The sequence below is a fragment of the Buteo buteo genome, chromosome 5 (genome assembly GCF_964188355.1).
Source record: "Buteo buteo chromosome 5, bButBut1.hap1.1, whole genome shotgun sequence".
NCBI classification, from domain to species: Eukaryota; Metazoa; Chordata; class Aves; order Accipitriformes; family Accipitridae; genus Buteo; species Buteo buteo.
The window spans coordinates 24,325,647-24,348,612 of NC_134175.1; the positions used below are offsets into that span (position 1 = coordinate 24,325,647).

General features: G+C 51.4%; 3 protein-coding genes across 6 annotated transcripts in view; 2 read left to right on the top strand and 1 right to left on the bottom strand.

The window, feature by feature from the left end:
- PLEKHM3 (pleckstrin homology domain containing M3) overlaps positions 1-22,966 on the top strand; it is a 126,439-nt gene that overhangs the window by 99,110 nt on the left and 4,363 nt on the right. Inside the window, exons 8-10 of one of the 4 annotated variants that reach the window (XR_012650444.1) lie at positions 8,397-8,572; positions 18,112-18,257; positions 19,379-19,511. Coding sequence is in view for 2 of the 4 variants with exons in the window: in XM_075028187.1 (XP_074884288.1) it covers positions 8,397-8,538 (142 nt within the window). In the remaining 2 variants the exon portion in view is untranslated. Of the gene's footprint in view, positions 1-8,396; positions 8,573-18,111; positions 18,258-19,378; positions 19,512-22,966 lie in introns of those variants that run through there. The other 3 variants (XM_075028187.1, XR_012650445.1, XM_075028188.1) reach the window with 3 other exon arrangements.
- FZD5 (frizzled class receptor 5) lies at positions 11,402-15,963 on the top strand. The gene has a single exon (XM_075028195.1). It carries the CDS (start codon positions 11,418-11,420, stop codon positions 13,146-13,148), a length of 1,731 nt encoding a protein of 576 aa, XP_074884296.1. The 5' UTR covers positions 11,402-11,417; the 3' UTR covers positions 13,149-15,963.
- Positions 19,464-22,966, bottom strand: part of CCNYL1 (cyclin Y like 1) — a 34,761-nt gene continuing 31,258 nt past the window's right edge. Inside the window, exon 10 of the mRNA XM_075028196.1 lies at positions 19,464-21,252. Within this exon, the coding sequence (XP_074884297.1) occupies positions 21,136-21,252 (117 nt within the window). The 3' untranslated portion in view covers positions 19,464-21,135. The remainder of the gene's footprint in view (positions 21,253-22,966) is intronic.

Here is a 22,966-nt window from a genome sequence, read left to right on the forward strand (position 1 = left end):
CTGTCATTGCACCCCACTGTCTTTGTGCAAAAAAAGGGTACTTTAAGCTCAGTTCAGTAAGAGGTGAGCACTCTGTCTCGCCTGTGTACCCAGAGCAGAGTGCTGCAGCACCAGCATCCCCTTGGCTTTGTGTGTGATCTTTTCCCATGACTATCTCAGTGGTGTCCCCGTCACATGAGTTCTTCAGCCTCTGGGATGGTGAGACAGCCTGGAAGATTGAGATGACCCTTTTAGTTTGCACATCTCTTGCTCTGCATAGCCACCCATTAAAATTAGTCACTCTTCTCTGCAGGAATTTGCGGGGAACCTTGGAGCAAACTGCTTGGGACTGGCAGGGACGTGCACGCGGGAGAGACGCGGAGCAGAGCGTGTTTCTTGCTCCTCACACTCTTCTTTTTATTGACCGGCCTCACTTATTGGAAAAGACCCATGTGTCCCCGTCCCCCCCCCGCCCCCCCGCCCCCTCTTCCTCCCCAGCCGCACAATTGTCACCGCCAATTAGTGCATTGTTAGGGCACACAATGGCGCTGTGGCCACTGGAATGGGCCGCTTTTGTGTGTCTCCAGTCGGCTGTAGGGGCAGTCAAGATTCATTTAGGGCCTTACACAACATGGACAGAAAATACTATCAGAAAAGCAAAAGGGGGAAAGAAAAAGGGAGAGAGAGAGAGGTAGCAAGGGCGGGGCGCAGGGGGGGGGGGGGGGCGAAGTCTGCTATTCAGGGGTTAGCCCAGCCGCATGAAAGGCCCAAGAAGCAGTGCCACATTGAAGTCGGCCCCTTGGAACACAAAAAGGAACCAGGGCTTAATAGTAATTAGTGGGCAAACTGCAAAGAGCTCCGTGGCTCTCCAGTGAATTGTTCCTGCACTTACTGCCACCGCTGCCCCTTCCCCCTTCCCTCTGGATCCGACCAGGAGGGGAGCAGCTCCGGGATGGGAATTGGCGGCCCTCCTTTACCCACCACGCTCTGGGGAGGCCTCATCTAGCTCTTCTTTGTGGCATGTAAATTGGATTTAATTCGCTAAAACGTGTAGCAAATTACAGGAGGTACTTCGCAGCCAGAGCAGGGCACAGGGGTATGGTTTTGGGGTCGGCACTGTGCCCCTGTCAAGGACCTTTAAAGCAGCCCTGTCCCTTTTTGCAGCCTGGCACGACACACCTTGCGGTTGGGCTGTGTTTGTCTGTGGCCTGTCCCTCTTCCCCCAGCAGAGCCTTGGAGGTCACTGCTGTTGTTCTCTTCTGCTTCCATTGTTTCCCTCTTTGCTCATAAAATAATCACCTGTACAGGTTTTTACAGTCTATTTAAGGAAAGGCCTGATAGCAACTCTGTCAGCTTAGTAGTGATGAGGAATCTGCTCAGGCTGAAGACCAAACCTTGCCCTCCCTTCTCCACAAAAGTCTGCACAGTGCAAACATCACTTGCATCCACCCCTTTCCCCTTGTTTCTGTGCCAGTTCTCAGTCACGCTAAGGCCCTCATTGGTACATACAGAATTTCTTAAAGCACATTTTGGCCCAGCGCGGCTTGGGCTTGTCTTGGATAGCTGCATTAGCATGCAGCTGAATATGCTTAATCTCTGCTTCTGTAGAGATCAGTTTGTTGCTGTTATCAGTCTCAGCTCATCTCTTGAACTGCTCGTACTAGGTTTAGTCAGGAGCTTATGTGCCCAACAGAGTTAGCTGTGTCTCAGGAATATGCCAAGTTAAAAGATCCATAAGGCAGGTTTGACCTCACATAAATGTGCTTAAGTACTGAGGAGAAATTCAGGGCATCTTAGCCCAAATGGAAAGTACACAGAGACACAAAATTATGAATCATTCCTTTTATGTTGTCAGGGAACCTAAATAAAATCTATGGAAGAAAGCTGCAGGGCCTGGTGGTTAGTTTGTTGACTCTTCTCAGCTAACGGATGTGCGTTTTGGCTATCCTTGGATACAGGGGTGCTGGAACAGGTGCTGATCTCAAGCACAACCACACACAATCCCACAAACTTAAACTGGGCTCTTGTGGATTCAGCTCAGTATAAATTAGACCAGACACCAACTGACCAAATTTAGTAGTCTCTGCTGGAAACGTTTCCAAACTGCAGCGCTCGAAAGTGATCCACGCACACACACACCCACACTTACAGTTCTGGACCGCTGTCTCTCTGAAAATAGCTCCTCATTTCCTCTGTTAGCTACAGGTACAGCACTCTCCTTTCTCTAAGGTACCTGAGCAAGCTTAGGAAATGCAGTTGCTGCTCCAGTACCAATCTTTTTCCATGACCTGGAAGCCACAGCCGTGCTGTATGTCTATACAAAATAAGTTTGATTGTATTAGAACGGTGAAAATAAGATTCACGAACAAGACTTTTGGTCCATCTAAAATCCCATCATGGGTTTCACACAAGGCTGAGGGCAGCACAGCAGACATCAAGGACTTGGCTGGCGTTGCTGGGATGGCTCCCGCTATGCAAACACAATCAGGGAGCTCACAGCATACATGTCTCACAGATAGAGCTGGTTGAAGCCACTGTCTCGCAACACAGAACGTGTCTGTCTCTCACCAGCCACAACACGTCCTCTCTCTGCTAATTAGCAACATCCCTGGCAGAGTCAGCTGAAAGGATTACACTGTCTTCTCACCTTGCCCTCTCCCTTCTTCCCCAAAAGAGACATGTTTAGTCCTGTCGGGATGCAGCTTGGCCGACCCAGGTAAGGAATCGGCCTCATTCCCCTTCAGACTGCCCCTCTACCAGAAAAGGTTTTTGTCTGCAGGACAATCAGTCTGGCCCTGACTGAACGGACACACAGCCTCACATCCCTGCAGCGTAGCATTGGAGGTTGTTAGCCTAATGTGCTCTAGTGGAATGGAAACAGAGCACAGCATCTGCAGCAGGAGCCAGAATAGTCTTTTTCCAGCTCAGGACTGAAGGGTTGATTTCCCAGCTCTGTGTGGCCATAAAGGGCAAATCACAGAACTTTTCTGTCTGCGAAAGCAGGGAGAATTACCTGTCCTTTCTCCCATTTTTTGTGTTCCTTGACTGCTCAGCCTGAGAGCTGTTTGTACTGCAGGTACGTGCAGCACCCAGCACAGTGAGGGGCAAATAATGAAGTGGTGGAAGCTTGCACAGTAATTTCTTCAAGTGCACGTGGTGGGGTCCTGTCGGCCTTGTGACAGTGTAATGGCTGGGGGTCTGGCAGTGCCAGCCTGTGCGAGGCATGGAGAAGGGCTCAGCTGCTCCCTTGTCCCAAGTAGTGGAACAGTTAATTTCACCAGCATAAGGGAAATACATACAGAGAGTGAATTCTGCTGCAGCTGGACAGACTCCTCTGAGCAAAAAGCTGAACCAAGCTACTCCACCATTTTCACGCCATAAGGAAGGTGCTAACCTGTGTGAACCCCATCTTTGCAGTGGTTGTGCTACTTTTTTTATGAGCTTGTTGCTTACATAAAATCAGTTTGATTGTATCGGTCTGGTAAAAAGAGCTTTTAAGAGGACTACACAACCTGGTCATCAAAGATTTTTGGCAATGCTGTGCTAGCACTTGTGAAAGGATTGTAAATATTTTGGAGCACTTTCTTGCATCACCAGGACATATCCCAAGGAGGATAACATCATTGTGTGCTTGATGGTGCTGCACATGTCAGTGAGGTACAGGATTTAGGGAATGGATTCCTTCTTTTGCCCAGCAAATCTCTTGATGTGCTCCAATTCTCTAACACCAGTCACTGCTAAAGCTGTTGCTGTTTAAGATTGCGCTCTGTGGATCACTTGCATGTGTTAATTCTTCACATCTAACTAATGCCTGAATGTGAAGGTTGCTAGCAACATCCTTTCCAAAATCACTTTGACCTGTGTATTACATTATCCCATGAATGACTTGCAGAAGGAAGTAATCAAAACATGTATAGTTCCAGCTAGTGCTAATTGCCTTTCCATCTGTTTCTGTCTCTTTTTACTTGTGTCCAATGAATGTTGATTATGCAGGGATTTAAATCTGTATTTCAACATAATTTGGTTCATTTGGTGTGAATGACATGACTCACTAAGCCTTAGCTCCAAATATTCCTCCAGCCCCGTGTCAAGCACTTCAAGGATGTCAAAAGCAGATACGGAGAATCTGAAGTGCCTGGTCTTAGCAAGAATGCCTAAAAGGTCAGGGAGAGGACACTGTTTCAGGAGATCTCTGGCCTTGATACTTACTGGTTCATGAAAACCTGAAAACACAGCACATGTGTATTGTGTATGAACTTTCTCCTTCTAGGGTACTATAGATGAGTGAGTACACATACAGGATAAAGCTTTCAAATGTTGTGTGACTTTTGATTGCCTCTGATCTTGAGTTGGCAACGTGGCATGTCATAGAGGAGTCCAATTTCCAGAAGGCAGGTCTGTAACAATTTCTGAAGATCCCTTAAGGTTGCCTCAAGAGGGTCCAGAATCACTGCATCTGGAAAATCTTGATCACAGCGTCTTGGAGGTTAGTGAAGGAATGCAGTCAAAGCGGCTTATGTGTTTGAAACCTATTTTGATTGTATGAAACTTAGTATGTTCAGGAAAGGCCAGACTGAACTTGAACTATTCTGAACACAAACTGAAGTCGCTCTTAACAGCGACAGTTGTTATCATGTGTTTTCCACCAATTCACAGAATTTTAAGGCCAGGAGAGACCACCCGTAACCGCAGATGTTCATACTGATAGCAGTTTCTTTGTAAAGTGCCAGTTCAGCATAGACAGAAAGTTTCTTGGAAACATTTCTATTTTGACTGACCAACATTCTCTGAAAGCCAGGCAGGACCTAAGGGACAAGTGCTCACCAGGCTGATTCCTGGTTGATTTCTGCCCAATTTCCCAGCAAGCTCCTGGCACCCCAGGATTTCCATGTCCCCCTCTCCAGGACCTCCCCTGTCCTGTGCTCCCAAGGCCTCTTCTGGTAGGGGGCTTCTAGGACTTCTACACGTTGCAAGAGGAAACCTCCTAGCTTTTCCTGATGCTGCAGGATTTCTCAGAAGTACAGGCAGCTTGCCCTTTTTGGCACAAGCTGGTGTGTTTTACATTGTTTTTTAATGTTGGAATTTTCCACAAAACAGAAATTGCAAGTTTCAGCCAGCTTCAGTCCAGGCTGCTTGAGTGTTTTCCCCAGAGGATTTTGCACATTGGCCATTACAAACTTGCATCCTAACGCTGAAGTTTTGCTACAACATTTTCAGCCAGAGGTTCCTCTAACCTTTCTCTCTCTTTGCTGGATTAGAAAACTGCTTAGTACTTTTGACCCTGGCAATAAAGTACTGCAACTGTAACAGATGTTAGTTTAATTTCATTGTAAAACAAGCAAATAGAAACAGGTTTCCAAAGGTTGTGACCTGAGGCAGGGAAGGGAAAACATTGTGCCAAAGCTGAGCTGCTTTGGGCAGTTTCACCCTGAAGGTCTCTGACAGCAAAGGAGAGGGCAGAAAAAGGAAATACCTATTTAGAGATGGCGTTGATCAAAACAGCATTGGTCTGAAGATAAAGCAAGCAGTAATTAGTCATTATTATTTCATAGAGGCATTTGGTACCTCCCATGTATGAGTTGGGGGGTTGTTTTACTCATGTGGTCGGAGTCAAAGCGGGTGTAAGCCAGTGCCGATCTTCGCCAGGCAGTGAAGCCGTGCTCCTTAACACCTGCCGAGGAGCCTGGCCAAGGATTAGGCTTCTCAAATCTGCAACAGTGTTCAGAAGCCAACACTCGTATTTTTGCATGCCGGCCCCCAGTAGGTTACAGGGAAGTGGTGATGATCCCACCTCACATGCACATAGAGGGTTAGATGTGCCATGGTGGAAACCACAGCTTCATGGCTGTTAAGGTCACCTTAACACCTTGCCGGACATTCAGATCAGGCAGGGCAAAACTCAGGTTGTCCATGGGAAATCCCCTGCTCTGTCAGCTGGGAAATGGACTGAGCTGCTCAGAGCACTAGAGTGGTGAGCACTGGCCCCTTGGTCAAGAAAAAAAATCTCAGAAATTTCATGCTTCAAGGTTGCTCATTTGGCAGCTTTCCTGAGACCTCAATTCACTTACAGCCATAAGCATACAAATGTATATGCAGTACAATCACCCTGCTTGGAAATCCCAGTGGAGCAAAGTATTTAACTCTGAAAAATACTTGGAGTAACTTCTTTACAATGTATAGAGCAGCAAGCATTTCAGAAACAATCTAACTGTGTATTTAAACAGTCATTACTGCCTTCTGGGTAAATAACACATGTTTTTAAAATGGTCTCTATACACAATAGACACTAACACAATAAATCCTAATTGCTCTGAAGGACCCATTAGGCTCTATCAGGTCAATACATGGGGTAGGTTTTTTGAAAGTCACTCACCCTGTTGTTACATAAGCCACAATTTGAAAGTCCATAAATAAGTATTTGCCCAATGAAGAGTGAGGGCTTTGCCAGGGCCATACTAATTTATCATGTCAACTTCACTCTGGGGACTGTTTTCTTTTCAAGGGCCCATGTTAAAAAAAAAAAAAAAGAAAAAAGCACAACGTGATGTGTTTCAAAAACTACATATCTGAAGAGTTTCAGGCTGCAATTTCCCCCCGCCCCCCCAATCAAATGTGAAGTTCACTGCCTCCTCCTTATCTTGGCATTGCATGAATCACAGCAAGGAGACCTGAAGATCAGCCGTGGCTGTTGTGCTGCTGGCCAGGCCATGGCATGGCAGGGACCCTTCCTCATCCCCGCCAACCCTCCTGCACCTTTGGGCCATGGTCCTGATGCTGCCTCTGCCTTCTGCATGCTGTGGTGGTGGCACCTTGGGACAGGAACACCCCTTTGGTGTTCCAACTGTGCCTCTTAGAAAGGGGTCCCAGTCCCTGAGGAGACCAATGGAAACTAATTATGTACAGTTTATGTGCACTTATATATACAAGTATCGTTAAGTAATAACTGGTGAGTCCGGCAAGATGAGTTTCAAATGCAGCCACTCTTCCTGATTTTACTTTAATCTTACTTATCTGAACTTCTGGTAGCATTTTATGAACGGCAGCATTTGTGTCAGGTGTTCCTAAAGTCTGTGTTACTGTTAGAAATCCAGTTTTGCATTAATTCACTCAGAAGTTGTCTGGTTCCTTGTAGCTTTTTGAATGTGACTACAGTTGGGGATGGCTTTGTTTTCCTGCAATATGTTAAGGTGTGTAATTGTACAGGTATATAAAAAAAAAAAACAGTACTGATGTAGGTTAGAGTTTTCAAGGGAGTTTCAACAAGGCATCCATGGTGAAAAGCATTCAAGTGATTTAAATCTGAATTCCCGTCCCCAGCCCACAGCTTTTAAATCATTTGGGCACATGAGAAAATGTTTGTTCCTGCAGCTGTTGCACTTTGGTAGGATTTGGGTGCCAGTATCCCTCTGCAAATGCTGGCAGTGATTCTCATTCTGCTCTGCCTGCTTGCGAAGGGCTCCTTTCCTGCCAGGTCCCTCCTGCCTGTGGGGCAGCAAGGACCTTGGTCTCTTATTTGGAAGCCCCCTTCCAGGTCCAGTTATGCAAGGTCCATCTTGGTGCTGGGGTTTGCAGTGCTGGCAGCCCGCAGCCTTGCAACTCTCAGGTGGGAATGTGAACGCTTGCCATGGGTGGAAGCAGAAGCACGCCTGTCTTTTGGTGCAGCCTGCAACCGTGTCCTGTGCATAGGGGAAACATCGATCTCCTTTTGTGCATGATGGGTCTGCTGTGCTGGAGCTGGCTGGGGGCTGCACCATGATGCCAAATGTGATGGCTGTCTGTCCCTGCACCCGCAGCAGGCAGTAAGGCACAGCCTTGCCAGTCTCGTGCTGCTGCAAACCACCCTGTGGTCCCCAGCACCCTCTCGCTCAAGCAGTTCGTTATCAGGGGTCACTGCTAATTCGAGCAGCACCTAAGCTAGCACAGCCTCCAGCTGGGATGACTGGCAGGCTGCCTACCAGCACCAGGAGCCCATAGTCACCTGTGCTGGGCCCCCACCGCTCCCTTCCTGGGAGCCGGAGACTTGTCAGCAGTGGAGACGAAACCGGGCTTTGCTGCTCCAAGCAAGAAGGGTCGAGGGCCAGGGACAGCGTGCTGGTCCTACAACAAGAGGGGCAGGAGGTTCCTGCCCTGCTTTAGTACAGGCAAAGCCAAGAGTGAGATCAGTGCTCCCTGGCTTTGTCCCTGCCCAGAGCCTGGCCTGAAAAGCTCTTTGCAAAAGTCTGTTCTCTAACAAGGACAAGGGCAATAGCTAGTCTTTACAAAGGAAGCTCACTTAGTCCTTTTCTAAAGTCTTTGAAAAGTCACAGGATCCTTCACAATGGCAGTTTGTCCAGGTAAATAGCATAGGCTGACAATACAGCAGTGAAAGAACCAAATACAGAAATATTTACCGCCTTTTTACTTTCTGCTTCTTCCAGGAACCGCTGCATCCCAGCTGAAAATGCCTCAATGGGTGGAAGGTATGTCCTTGAGGACACATGTATTGCCAGCCCATGCCCATATCCTCTGGGCTGGAGCCACAATCAGGGACTAGCTGGACTCCCAAGGAGACCTGTCTAGCATGGTGGAGCTTCATGAGCGCCTCTGCACACAGGTAAAACGATTTCCTAATAATTTTTAGAGTTTTTTAACAACAACAACAGCAGCAAGTTCTTAGGGGTGGGAAATGCTTTCTTTTTTGTCTCCAGGGTTTGGCACACTAGGTTTTGTGCAGGCATGGCTCCTGTCACTAATAGTGCTGGATGCACATAAAGCACTGTACTCTCATACTGTACTGTAGAGATGAATAACAAGCCTATCAACTTACTTACACCATATTTAATCCTGTTCTGGTTGCTCTGCTACGTATTCATAAAAAAACAAAAAGGAAACAGAAGCACAGAGCAAGTCAACAGATGTCTACCTGGCTCTTAATTGGATTTTATGTGTCCCCAGTGTAGCAAATACAGCATTATTTACAGCCAGGCTCTAAGAATTAGATACATCTGGAGGAGTGGTGAAACCTGAACCAGGATACAAGAGTTGATAGATTAACTGAAATGAAGAGCTGCCCCATTTTCCCCTTCTTATCTTCTCCCTTCCCACCTATGTACCTGTTCCCCATTGTGTGTCGAATCAAACCAAGATCCTGCCCAAGGGAACGCTTATAAAATGAAAAATACCAGCAAAAAAGAGAATTTCTGCTCTTGTGGAGCTTCATCAGCATTTTCTAATTGTACAGCAATGATGATAATAAAAAGGCTGCCCTCTGCTCACAGCTATAATTTGGATAATCAACTGAAAGCCATAATGAAACTGTCTGTGATTGCTTTCTGCTGGGCTGCTAGTTCACAGAAACTCATTGTTGGGGAGAATTAAAAGTTATGACTCCTGCTACAGGGATATGCCACTGTGTTCCAAAGGAACATGTGACTTGCAATTCTCTTCCGTATAGCTTTATTATAGGCAGAACTTAGAGCATAAAGCAGAGAGGTATAAGGACTTGAGCTTTTTTTTCCTTTTCTTTAAAAAAGTTGTTAAACATCAAGGTTGTCAGTGCCAAATGATACGCATGCCTAGGCTGGGTGGACTTGTAGACAGAGAGGATTTCGGAGGTGGTAATGAGGTCTCTGGCCTTAAAATCCCTGGGGACTTTGGTGTGTGGTAGCAGCAGTCAGCGCTCCGCCCAGAGCCCCAAGAGCCACTGGCCACAGAGCGATAGGCAAGCCAGATTTTATTCCTTCCTGGGAGGAAGGCAGGAGCTAAGTCATGCTTCGAGTCTTTGCTTTCTGGGCTCTGGATGCAGTCGGAGGCATTTTGGGTGCGTGAGATTTTGGGTGCTGGCGTTCCCCAGCACCGGGCCTGAATGTGAGCTGTCCCTGTTTGTGATGTGCTGTGGGTACGTCTTGACTGGCAGATCCAGTGCTGGATGTGAGTACTTTGGTCCAAATTGCCCTTCCATCCACATCCGCTGAGGAGGAGCGAGGAGCTCCTGTGCAATGGCTTGGGAGCAGCCTTCCTCCTTGGCCAGAATAAGGGCGCTGCCGTGGCGGGTGCAGCCTCTGACCCCCCAAATCTGGCTTCTGAAGCAGGTCTGTTCCCCCGTGTGCCCTGGACGTGCTGTGGGCTTCAGGAGCAGTGGAAGCCGCTGGAAGCCGGGCTGGTAATTTAGGCGTTTGCTAGTGCACGGATTCGAGTTCCTTACGTCAGGCCGCCGAGCGTGATCGCGGCGGTCGCTCCGGCAGGAGCCCGCGTTTCCCAGGGCGCCGGGAAGGGACCCCTGCCCCGGCCGGGGTCTCTCGAAAGCGCCGGCTTCGTTCTTTTGCGCCGCGCTCCAACGCCCGCCGCCTGCTCGGGAGGAAGGCGGGGGCTCGTCAAACATGTCCCGCGGCTCCGAGGCGGAGCGGGGAGCCGGCCGGCAGCCCAGGCCAGGAATGTGGTAGCGCAGCCGCCTGCACCCTGCCAGCCGGGCGGGCGCGGGCAGGTCCGGTTTCCCTCCCCCGCGGAGGCTCAGCTTTCCGGGAGGCGGGAGCGCTGCCCTGCCAGGCAGCCGGGAAGCGGGCCGCGGCGGGAGGAGGCGGCGGGAGATGCCGCCGTGACCCTTGTACCCGGGCCGTACCCTTGTACGATTGCCGGAGCGAGGCAAAGGCGGGGCAGGACCCCTGCGCGCCTTCCCCCCGAGGTTTCACCCCTTTGCCCCCATCCCGTTACGGCGGGGTGAGGCCCCGGCCCCTCCCCGCGGAGAGGGGCTGAAGGGCCCGAAGAGGAGGGGGCGAAGCGGCAGCAGCGCGGCAGCCGCCGCCCGCCTCCTCCTCCTCCTCCAGCCGCTGCCCCCGTCCCGCTTTGCTCTGCACGCCGACGAGGGGAAGCAGAGCTGGGGCGGGCGGCGGGTCCCGGGAGGGGCGCGGCGGGCAAGAGGGGAAGGAGTCGGGGTCCCTGGAGCAGACCAGGAGCCGGGGGCGCATGCGGACCGGCCGGTGGTTGGGCAGCACCGTCACCTTCTCACTTCGCCGGCTGCCGCCGGCCGGGCCGGGGCCGCCGCGGGTGTCCGAGCGCCGGCGGGCGGGGGTCCGCCAGGCCGCCTCCAACAGCCGGGGCCAGGCGGTGGCGGCCGGGGCTCGGCGCGGCGGGGCGCCGGGGGCAGCGCGGTCTCCCGGCGGGGCGCCTCGCTTCGCCGCCGCGGGACTCGGCGCCCCGGGCGGGGGCGGCCCTGGGGAGCCCCGGCGGGGGCGGAGCGCCGGCGGGGCGGGGGCGTTCCCGGGGCGGGGCTAGGGCCGGGGGGCGGGGCGCGGGCGCGGCGCGGCGCGGGGGCGCCCGCCCGCCCCAGAGCGCAGGTGGCGGCGGCGGCGGCGCTGGCGGTCCCGGCGGGGCCCCGCTCCCGGCGCGGCGGCGGCGGCGGCGGCGGCACTGGCGGCGGCAGGTGGCCGGGGCATGCGGCGGCGGTAGGACGCGCGGCGGCGATGGGCGGCCGGGGGCTGCCGGTGCCGCTGGTGCTGGGGCTGCCGCTGCTGCTGGGGCTGCCGGCGGCGGGGCGCGCCGCCTCCAAGGCGCTGGTGTGCCAGGAGATCACGGTGCCGATGTGCAAGGGCATCGGCTACAACCTCACCTACATGCCCAACCAGTTCAACCACGACACGCAGGACGAGGCCGGGCTGGAGGTGCACCAGTTCTGGCCGCTGGTGGAGATCCAGTGCTCCCCGGACCTGCGCTTCTTCCTCTGCAGCATGTACACCCCCATCTGCCTGCCCGACTACACCAAGCCGCTGCCCCCCTGCCGCTCCGTCTGCGAGCGGGCCAAGGCCGGCTGCTCGCCCATCATGCAGCAGTACGGCTTCGCCTGGCCCGAGAGGATGAGCTGCGACAGCCTGCCCGTGCTGGGGGACACCGAGGTGCTCTGCATGGGATACAACCGCACGGAAGCCACCACCCTGCCGCCTTTCTTTGGGAAGCCCACGCACCCGGCCAAGGACGCGGCCAAAAACCTGACGCCGCTCGATGGGCAGCGCCCCTCGGGGATGGACTGTGGCCGGACTTGCAAGTGCAAAGCACCCCTGATCCCCATCTCCAAGGAGTCCCATCCGCTGTACAACCGTATCAGGACTGGGCAGGTACCCAACTGCGCCATCCCCTGCTACCAGCCCTACTTCACCCAGGATGAGAAGACTTTTGCCACCTTCTGGATCGGCCTCTGGTCCATCCTCTGCTTCCTTTCCACCTCCACCACCGTGGCCACCTTCCTCATCGACATGGAGCGCTTCAAGTACCCCGAGCGACCCATCATCTTCCTCTCTGCTTGCTACCTCTTTGTCTCCGTGGGCTACATCGTGCGGCTGGTGGCAGGGCACGCCAATGTGGCTTGCAACCCGGAGCACCACCACATCCACTATGAGACCACGGGCCCGGCTCTCTGCACCGTGGTTTTCCTTCTCCTCTACTTCTTTGGCATGGCCAGCTCCATCTGGTGGGTCATCCTGTCCCTCACCTGGTTCCTGGCAGCCGGCATGAAGTGGGGCAACGAGGCCATCGCTAGCTACGCACAGTACTTCCACCTGGCTGCCTGGCTCATACCCAGTGCCAAATCCATCGCTGTACTGGCACTCAGCTCCGTGGACGGCGACCCGGTGGCCGGGGTTTGCTACGTGGGCAACCAGAGCCTGGAGAACCTGCGGGGCTTCGTGCTGGCACCGCTGGTGGTTTATCTCTTCACCGGCAGCCTCTTCCTGCTGGCCGGCTTCGTCTCTCTCTTTCGCATCCGCAGCGTGATCAAGCAGGGCGGCACCAAGACTGACAAGCTGGAGAAGCTGATGATCCGCATCGGCATCTTCACCGTGCTCTACACAGTACCTGCCACCATCGTCATCGCCTGCTACATCTATGAGCAGCACAACCGGGAGGCATGGGAGCGGGCGCAGAACTGCTCCTGCCCGGGGGACCCCCACCGCCCCAAGCCCGACTACGCCGTCTTCATGCTTAAGTACTTCATGTGCCTTGTGGTGGGCATCACGTCCGGCGTCTGGATCTGGTCCGGAAAGACACTTGAGTCCTGGAGGCGCTTCACGGCCCGCTGCTGCCAGGCCAGGAAGCCCGCGGGTGCCTCCGTGTACGGTGAGGCCAGCCCGGCGCTGGCAGGCAGGACGGTGCTGCCCAGCATGGCCTCCTACCACAAGCAGGTCCCGCTGTCCCACGTGTGACCGGAGAGAGCCTCAGTGACCCCAGCCACAGGGAGGAGAGGGTTGCAAAGACCCTGGGCCACAGAAGAGGGGGTGGCAGCTGGGCCACCCCGGCATCCTCAGCCCCACCGTGGCAGTGCTGCCCGGGACCGAGCAAGTGCACCCGCAGGGCACGGAGCAGCCACGGCCCCAGGCAGGGCAGGGGGAGGTGTTGCCAGCGACATGGGGGCAGAGGGACAGGGAGGCCTGGAGCCTGGCACCGTCATGTATGCCCCATTTGGGGTCCCACGCCCTGTTTGGGGTCCTGGGGCGCTGCTGCCTGCGGGCCGGTCAGGTGGCAGGTAGCCCTCGAGCACTGATTTGTGTCCCACAGTGAGCCTCAGGGCAGGTCTCGCTGGCGCTGGGGGGGAGAGCTGCAGCAGGCAGGGCAGGTGGTGGCTCCCAACCCCGGGTGATGCACTGGCACCGGCACCGAGCCGCTCGCCAGAACCCCGGGGGGATGCGAGGGGGCCGGGGAGAGCTGGCAGTGGGGACAGCCTCTCTGCTGTGCTGCACCCAGGTCCCCGGGCACAGCTCCGTGTTGCGGAGGAGGGGGCTGGGGGCCCCAGCGCGATGTTGCCGCTGGCCCCGCTCGGGCAGCGGCACGCTGGGCGGGAGGGAGGGAGCTGCGCGGGCTGGGGGCTTCGCAGGCGGTGGCGGTGCAGGAGGAAGGGGCTGCAGGGAGGAACTGCCACCCAGCCCTTGAGGTGGGCAGGGAGAGGGTCCCAACTGTCTGCAGCGCAGGTGGGGACCAGGCGGTCCCAGAGGTCCCTTCTCCCTGGGGCAAGCGCCTGCAGGCTCTCCCCAGGCAGGGGGCTCGGGGCCGGGCAGGGACTGGTGCCGGTGGGGCTCAGCTCTGCAGCACCGACTCCTGGGTTCGCCCCGCCGCTCTGCGGTGGGCATCCAGCTCCACTCCATGGAGCAACTCGCCCCGGAGGGCCGAGGGGCTGCGCGGGTGACGAGGCTGCTGTCCCAGCACGGGGTTTGCAAGGAGCCCGGGGCGCCGCTGGCCCTGGCGCTGAGAGCAGCCTTCTCCCGAGCTGCCGTGTGCTCTGGGAAGGGGTCGATGCTGCTCCGTGCCTCTCGCCTCTGTAGCAGAGTGAGTTTCTCGTGTCTGCCTGGTGCCGTGCAGGTTACCTGGGGTGAGGTAGGCAGCCCCAGCGCCCTGCCTGCCAGCTGTGGCACGCGGTGCAGCAGCTGAGCGTGGCACAACCAACCCTAAAAGGGTGGTTGTGCTTCTGCAGCAGGTAGTGTGTGCATGGCGGGGAGGTTTTCAAGCCAGGCGGCAGTCTGTCTCTCCTGGGGAGCAGCTGGGTTTTCTAGCCAGCCAGCTTCAACACTTCTTGCTGCTTTTTTCAAAGCTGTGCCTCTGTTGGAGACAGTGCCGGGTTTGAGAGTGAGCAGTTGATTTAGGAAAACTCAGTAGAGCATTTGTAGTCTCTTTCCTCCAGCTTCCTAAGCGTTTTTCACTTCCCTAGGTCAGACAGCAGCAGAGCACTGACAGAACTGGTGCCTGGCATTAAGTGGTGGTGACAGCTGGGTTTCGATAAGTAGAGTGATGGCGGGGGGGGGGCTGGTTGTCAACTTCACTGAATGCAGCAAGGGTGAGGGGCTTTGGCTGCGGCACGGGATGGGGCACAGCTGGCGAGAGATGGCTGCCTCTGGCTTCAGCCTGCTTGTGAAAGCACCCGATTTTGGAATTTTTCCCCACTACCCTAAGTGGTGATCATGTATGTAACTGCCCAGCCACTACTCGAGTCCTTTTTGCCCTCCTTCAAGCGTGGCACTGTGACCTGGCTGCTTGAGCACTGGAGAACAACTGCTGGCTTTGCTCCTGCGGGACTGCAAGGATCCGAGGTTGTTCTGAACGCCCTCGGACCACTTCAGTCAAGAAGGTTTCCACCTCATGTTAAACCCAAAGCCTGAGAAGTGAGGGAACGCTTGAGTGGCACATCTACTGATAAAGGTACTGCCAAGGTACTGCATGAGTGTCTTTGGGGCATTCTGGCCAGAGGGGCCAGTGGTGCAGGGATGGAGGGCTCGGCAGGGACTGCTCAGCTGCTCGTATCAGCACTCTTGCACAGAGGGCTCACTCCCTCCAGCGTGCTGCAGTACTTCACCGTGGACGGAATTGTACCATGTTGTGTTACAAACTGTAAATAGTTGTATTATAGCCTGGTTCGTACATACAGAAGCCGTAGTGACCTTTGATATGGGTTTGGGACAGGTGTGTTCTCGGCAGCGAGGCAGGTCAGGCGCAGAGACGCTGTGGGTAGTCTCGTGTTGTAATCCAGGGCATTAAATGATTCCAGCCTGCTCCAATCCACGCCTTGCTGGACTCCTCTCTTTCTATAGTGCCTTTTGTAGATACAGCTAAACACACATCATGCAATACAATGAACAAAACCGTGTCAAAGGTGGTGTTTTCTTGTTTTTGTTTTTTCCAAAGTGCAACTGACTGTGTAAAGCTTTTTTTTTAAAGGAAAAAAAAAAAAAAAGAAATCCAAGGTTAGCTACAAACTGTTGCCTATTGAAAAATGCAAGAGCATTTTCAGCTTTGATCTAACAGTAGGTTAATACAATCAACTTGTGTTTGAGCCAGGCTTCTCAGCAACAAGTGGCAGGAGGGGGAAAGGAGCCGTTGCCGTGTGCCCTGTATGCTGTAGCCAATTTACATGTTGGGTTTTTGCCTCTTCCGTTACTGATGCTCTTCAACGTTGTTTAAATAACTGTACTATATTTTGTGAAAAGCTGAACAAATTTTATTCAAAGAGAAGTATTGAGATTAGTTATTTATGAGGACAAAAAAAGTGTGTGGTGTTTTCTTTGCTTCTGCTAGAATATTAATTACCATAAAAACTTAACTGGGGGGGGGGACAGGGAGGCACGTGCTGGAGGGCTGTGCGGGGCTCTTATCACAAGGGATCGTGGGGGACTGGTGAGGCAACTACACTTGCATGGTGCAGGAATAGCATGGTCTGTGTGCACGAACCCCACGGGGTGCTGCCCTCGGCATGGGGGGTGTCACGTACCCGCGCCCTCACCGCTGGCATGCCACGGCCCACCACGGTGCTGCGCGTCCCAGCCCGGGTGCAGCAGCCTGGCTCTGCACTGAACTGGGTTTAATCCTCAGGGGCTGCCGTTGCTGCTGGCTGGTGCCCGTGACCTCGCTTGCTAGCGTGTTTTCCTTGACAGGCCAAAGTCACACCTCGCTGGTAGAAGAGGGTTAACTATCAACTTTTATTGGTGTTCTGCAGTTTGCACAGTATCAGTCCCTCGCCCTGTGCTGAGATCAGGCCCTGAGTAGGTGCCCTTTGATACTTTTCAGGCCAAGCAGATGACAGCTCTCAGCCAAGGGGGATGCTGCACGCCGATCTGAGCGTCCATGTTGCCATCTGCTGTGCGCTCTCTCGTGTTGGGAGGAGCACTGTAGGAAGGACAGCAAGGGGTTAAGGCTGGCTTCGTGGTGACTAATGGTGCAGGACTCTGCTATCTAGTTAGGTGTGTAGGCACACACTAGGTCCCACTAGATTGGATCTCTTAACCTGGAAGCAGCATTCCAGCACCCAGCGATAAACCTGACAGCCGCACAGACTGACTCACCCGATTCCTCAGTGCTGGCTGATCTGCCCTCCCCGTGCTCAAGTACAGGCAAAACACACTGTCAGGGGCTGATCCTATCGCATGCAGGGCAGCTGTTTTGGGCTGTGGAGGGGACATGCACCATCTCAGCACGAGGTTCTTACTGAGGAGCTGCAGACACTGACCGCCTGCCTCCAGAAGTAACTCCAGCACCTTGCTGGCAGCCTTGTTGTCATCCTCGCCTCCCAGGAAGCCACCGTGTCCTCAGTAAATAGGAGTTTGGCAGAGCTGCCATCCGCTGCCTACCTTGAGCCACCGTTTTGGAGCAAGGGAAGGGCCACTACTGCAGGCAGCCGTTTGCAGATCACCTGCAGGACTCTCTTCCTGTGAGCACACGTGTGGTCGTGCACAGCCCAGCCTAATGCTTGTTGCTCTTGTGCTCTCCGTGTCCCATCTGGTCGACTTGGGTCATCCTCGAGGCAGTCACTGGCTTCCTTGGAGTTAAACAGTGCAAATTTCAGGCTGGGTGGCATGGAGAATGACAGTGTCTGACAGCATGGGGACCATGTGTCTTCTCAAATATCACAGAGCAGAAGCCAAAGTGGTTGTTTCACCTAAAACATGCCTTGTCTGCAAAGTAAGCCCGAAACTTCTAATCCTATGACAAACAAGCCCATGTTCAGCCAGTTAAATGCTCTTTCTCTAGCTGGTCAGCTGGGGGTGGGGGTGTGTGTGTAGCGGGGTGTGTGTGTAGCAGGGGGTGGTGGTATAAGGGCACTACAGTCACTTTGGCAGGACCCTGTAATTCACTGTATATTGTCAAATAACTTATTTGGTGCAAGTGTAGTTTTCCCAGATAACATTACGGAAAATCAGGCCTACATAATGCTACTGCACTATTGTGCTATGGGAAATACCAGTGCAGGACAGGGGCAGCAGCCTGCTCCGTACCGAGCTCTGAACACACCAGCTCACCCTGCCCCACGCACGCCTGCCAACCCCCTGTGCAAGCTCTTGCCTCAATTGCTCTTCTGTCCTCTTCTACTTGCTCAGGTGATGCTTGATGCCTATGCTCTTATCCAGAAGCGATGGTCTTGACATTTATTCCATCGCTGAAGTGCCTGTCCTCTTAACTGCCAAACCCACACTGAAGTAGCTCTCATAAAATTCCCTTAGAAACAAAATACACAGTCCCGTACACAAAGGGAAAGGGCTGCTGAAGCCCAAGGGCATCATGTAGCCCACAAACACGTCCATGACTTGCTGCCCCTGCTGACCGCTACCATACAATGCTCATGTTATTCTTGCTGGTGCTCACATTATTCTTGCTGGGCCATAACATAGCTATTGTCTCTGCAAACAGTATTTACTGCCAGCTGGGGATTGCTGCCCTGGAACTGAATGCAGGCAGAGGTCACCTCAACATAGATTAAATATTATTCAGCTGTTGGGGTAAGAGAAACAAGGTACATTGATCCTGTAGCTGGTTGCTCTTCCCTGGGAGCAGAGGTGAGTAACAATCTCTGCAATTCCTGTATTCTAACTATGTTTGTATTTCTTTTGCCTTTTTGAGAAATGTGCTGCCAACACATGGCAAAGTTACAGGGTATCCCCCCCCCTCAGTTCATCTTCCAGCAGAACCACCTAAATGCAATTCCTTCTGAAACGCTATCACTGCTCATCCCTTCAAAAGGCAGCTGTATGGTTTACTTTTTATTGTTTACCTAAGAAATCCACTAGTTGTGTTTTCCAGAATTTAACAACTCTTTTACCAGGACCATTTTAACCAGAAAGTTAAATGAAATTGCTGTTTTTCCTCTCTTAAGAAGCTGAGTTGTAGTTGAGCCCTGTTCAGTATCTGCTGAACAGAGCAAAATCCTATTGACAATGTGCTCTGGGCTATGCTACAGTAAAACTAAAGCCAGTTAAGGTGCGAGGCAAAATTAAGTTCGGAGCAGCAGTCTCCTGCAGGATATATTGCAGAAGCAGCTGTCAGCTCGAGTTGTCATTCACCTGCCATCCAGATCAGCAGGAGAAGCCTCCATCTCATTTGGCAAAAAAGGTAAATGCCCCAAGTTTCTGCTGAGCACCTCACAGCTGAATGGCTGCATTTGCAGAAGCTGTGTGCCAGCCCTCAGAAAAGTGCATCCAGACAGATCCCACAAAGTTGAAGGCACCTGGCGGTGCTAAGGAAAAAAAAACTTGTTAGCAATTAGGTCACAAGTCAATCCAGGAGTTGGTCACTTGTAGCTTCCAATTTAGTGCTTCTCAAGGGAGGACTTAAAAACCAGCAAATCACCTCCAGAGAGAGACTGGCCCTACTTAAAGGCCATTTAAGTGCAAAGAAACTGTCAGTGAGTCGTTATTTGAGCAGCCTGAGTCAAATTCTAAATCCAAACGACATGTGGGAATAGGCAGCTACACAAGACTCTACCACGCCTTCAGCTGAAGCAGGCTGCCAGGGCCCTGCCCCATGCTGCCGACCAAGCGGCTCACAGTTGCCAAATGACCTCTGCTGCCGGCTCCCCAGACATTCACAAGTCACTGTGATAAAATGAAGGCGAGGGGCTGGTATGGGGAATGGAAGGGCCTTAACACACACCACTGGGTTTTCTTCTTTCTTTTTTCAGACTTGAGAGAAGCTGCACAGCCCCAAATACTCATGAGGGGGAATGAAATCAGACAGCTGTACAGAACACACAATTCACCTTTAACTTTAATTAAAATAGAGTTTATTAGCTTTTCTTTTAATACAAACATGAGAAAGGAAAACCACCTGAAGATGTAGCATTATTTTCAAAATTGAACTGTGATCAATACCTGAAGTGCCAAGTTCCAAGGATTTGGGAGCCGGGGCTGGCACATTTGCATACCACAAAAGGCTATACACATCATTTTAACAGTTGAGTGCAGCCAAACTGATGATTACACTCAGACAGCCCCACACTCTCAAAGATATATGGACTTGCGATTCAGTGTAAGTGTCTGGGCCTTGGCTGGAAGAGGAGGTGCACAAAACCTGTGCCATTTGGAGGCAGATCTGCTCCTAGGACAAACCGCCTAGAATCTATTTGGATCCAAGAAGGGAAGATACTACAAAGACTTGTAACAGGAAGAGTCTAATAATACTTATCCTGTTTAGAGTTCAGTTTCAGAGCCTGAAAGTAAGCTCTGTTCCAAAATCGCAGAAAGAGCAAACCCCAAGCCTCTAAAGCAGTTGCACAAGATAAAATTCACTTTGGAGGGCCGGGGAGGGGGGGGGGGGGCAGGGAGGAAAGGGGGGTTTATAGAAAGCTTTTTGATAATTCTCAATTGAACACAATATTTTTCAATCTATCATCTACCTTGTTAGGTAGTCCAGGATTCTCAAACTCATTACTGTCTCATTATGAATGTAAATCCCTCCCAGGCAACAAAAACCCAAGGAGAGCCAGATGGATGCACAATATCAGCTTTAGGAACTCCACTGTATATAGCACAAGAGATCTGCAGTAGAACTCAGAGAAGCAGTGCTGCACACATGCCATTCACCACTGGATTGCTACACTGTTTGGGATGGTGATGATGTTTCCAGACCAACTTTCTCATTCATTGCCTCAGAAAAATAATACAGATTGCGTCTCTTCCAGAGCGATACAAGTATTAGAAAATGAGAGAAGCACCATAATTCACAAGAAATGCAGCATGGACCCTATACATTTTAACAATACATAAAACCATATCTCTGCCCCAGTCAAAACATTCAAAGTCTTTTGACAATCTCTACTGGAGTGAAGTTGTGGGTGCAGAGTTGGAATTCCTTCCTGCTCGGCAGCTTCTTGGTTATGAACAGATCACCAACAATAGCAGCTTTTAGTAGCCAAACCAGGGAAAAGCTGTCAACATGTGTCTATGCTACTGTTTTCAGCTCCAGAGTGGCTTTTATACTTTAAGAGAGTCCCATGTTTTGTTTTGTTTTTGTTAACACTGCATTGACCTGAAATACAAATGCAGCGAGACTCTGGATAACAGGGGAGAGAAGGGAAGAATGTTGTAACTATAGTCATGTGGTTAGTGTTTAAATTCTAAAATTTAAAACTACTTATTAAAAACCTCAAGAGTTCACAGCTATAGGCCTACATAGTAAGCAAACATCTGTGGGGGAGAGAAGGAGAGAAGTTTGTTTTTGCACCTCTGGATACATCAGAAGGAGGAAAGAGTTGATTTGACAAAGGTCTTGTCTTTTGCACCAAGTACGCTCCTCAAGCTCTGGGCTCCCTCGGCTAGTTTACCCTCCTCTCCTTCTCTTGCTGGAAGACACCATCACCACTGGCTTGTGTGCATGGAGTGGTGGTATTCCTCCAATTCATATGGACGCTGGTTCATGGTGCTGCACCTTTCTCTCTCCTCAGGAGAGGATGGCATTAGAACGGCGGATACCAACTAAGTTATCCGCACTGAAAGATCGTCTCATAGCAGCTTTTGACAAGTCTTTGTATTTGTCTTCACACAGCCGGGAGATAGCCTGGATACCACATTCAGATACAAAATGGAAAGTACACATTAGAAAAGTCTGAACATTTCATGGAAGCTTTTACAAGTGTAATACCAACAAAGCAGGCACTCTGTAGCAGTGACGCTACCAGCTTTTTTTTCCTAGAATGAAAGTAGGTAAGAACTACTTTGGAGGGAAGATACTAAAGGGGTCTGTCCCCGTGCTAACAAGAACCCTGTCAGAAAGACAGACATAAGGAAGGTAAGTGGTTTCCATATACAAGTATCTTCATTCTTTTACCAGTCTCACTATCTAATGAAAAACTTGGATCCATTTCAGACTTAAGAATTTGTGGAAGTAATGTTCAAAATTGCACCTAGTAGCTAGGTCTGCTGCATGCAGCAGCACAAAAATCTTATTTTAATGGTATAAAACCACACACAGCCATTTCTATGAGAGAAAAGGTTCAAACTGAAAAGGTTTCTGCACTCCCTTGGGCACCTTGCCCTTGGCCACTCGGAGCAAGTGAGCCTAGGAAATGAAGTCCTACTAGGACCTCACCTCTATTTTGCCTTTACCATCTCTACACCCTTGCCCGAAACGTGCTCTTCCCGGGATCACTCACATGATCAGGTTCCTGCAGAGGTCTGAGAAGGGAGGGCAGCCCACTGCTCGATGGCATGGCAATAGCCATGGCACTTAATACAGCTATTGAGTATCAGCACATGTGGACAACTTAGTATTTAACTGTTTTTTCACCCGTTTATTGGCTTGCCTCTGCTCTGCTTATCTAGCTAGTCAAGCAGCTTTTATTCTGATGCAGCTATTCTAGTAACAAGCCTCATTATTTAAATCTCAATAACACACAATTGTCCAGGAAACACTGTGTGTCCTCCCCTGCAAGGCCTATTTCTGATTGGAGCCTTCAGGCATTATCAATGCAAATAAATAAGTATACCTGTAATAAAAGGCTGAACTGAATTTCAGTCCTGAACATTTACTTCCATTAATAATTTACCACCTATCACCAGGTGAACTTTCAGAGTCCTGTGACCAGCTACAAGCCTACACCTTTCCTTTAAGGGAGTACCCATTCAGCACAGCCTAGTGTTCTGGAAGTTCAAAAGGTGAAAAACACTCTGAGCATGAATAAACTTCTAAGTGGATTTTAAAATAATTATTTACATTTATTTCTGCTGACCTTCTGGAGACATGCATTTGGCTCAAGAGTGGCATTCTTTGAGACACTGGCTGCATGAGCTCCTGGTGCAAGACCAGACAGACTCTCCATCCTGTTTTAATGCTAGCACATCAATCATAAAGCAACCTGTGTTGACATATTTAGCCCCAGTCACCCATATGGTGTAAATCAGTTTTCAATCCCTGGAATACTAATTCACTGCTTCACACAGGCTCCTATCAACTGCTCGTGTGCTTCTAACCGAAAGGTAGAATTAAAAATTTTAGCAAATGGTTTGAATATTTACCACATTTTAGAATTAAAACCCCAAAGGTCCTATATACATCCATTAGTAAGTGCATTATGGCAAATCACATACTGTACTGAAAATTACTCTGGTTTTAAATACCAAGCCCCCAAATGCTAGCAAAGAAGAAACAAAACAGGCTCACAATCTGTAAATCATCCACTCATACCTGGGCACTGAGCAGTTCAGTAAACAATTTCCTGTGGAATATGAACTGCCCTACAACCACATTTACAATTAGTGACAGCGTTAGCTTA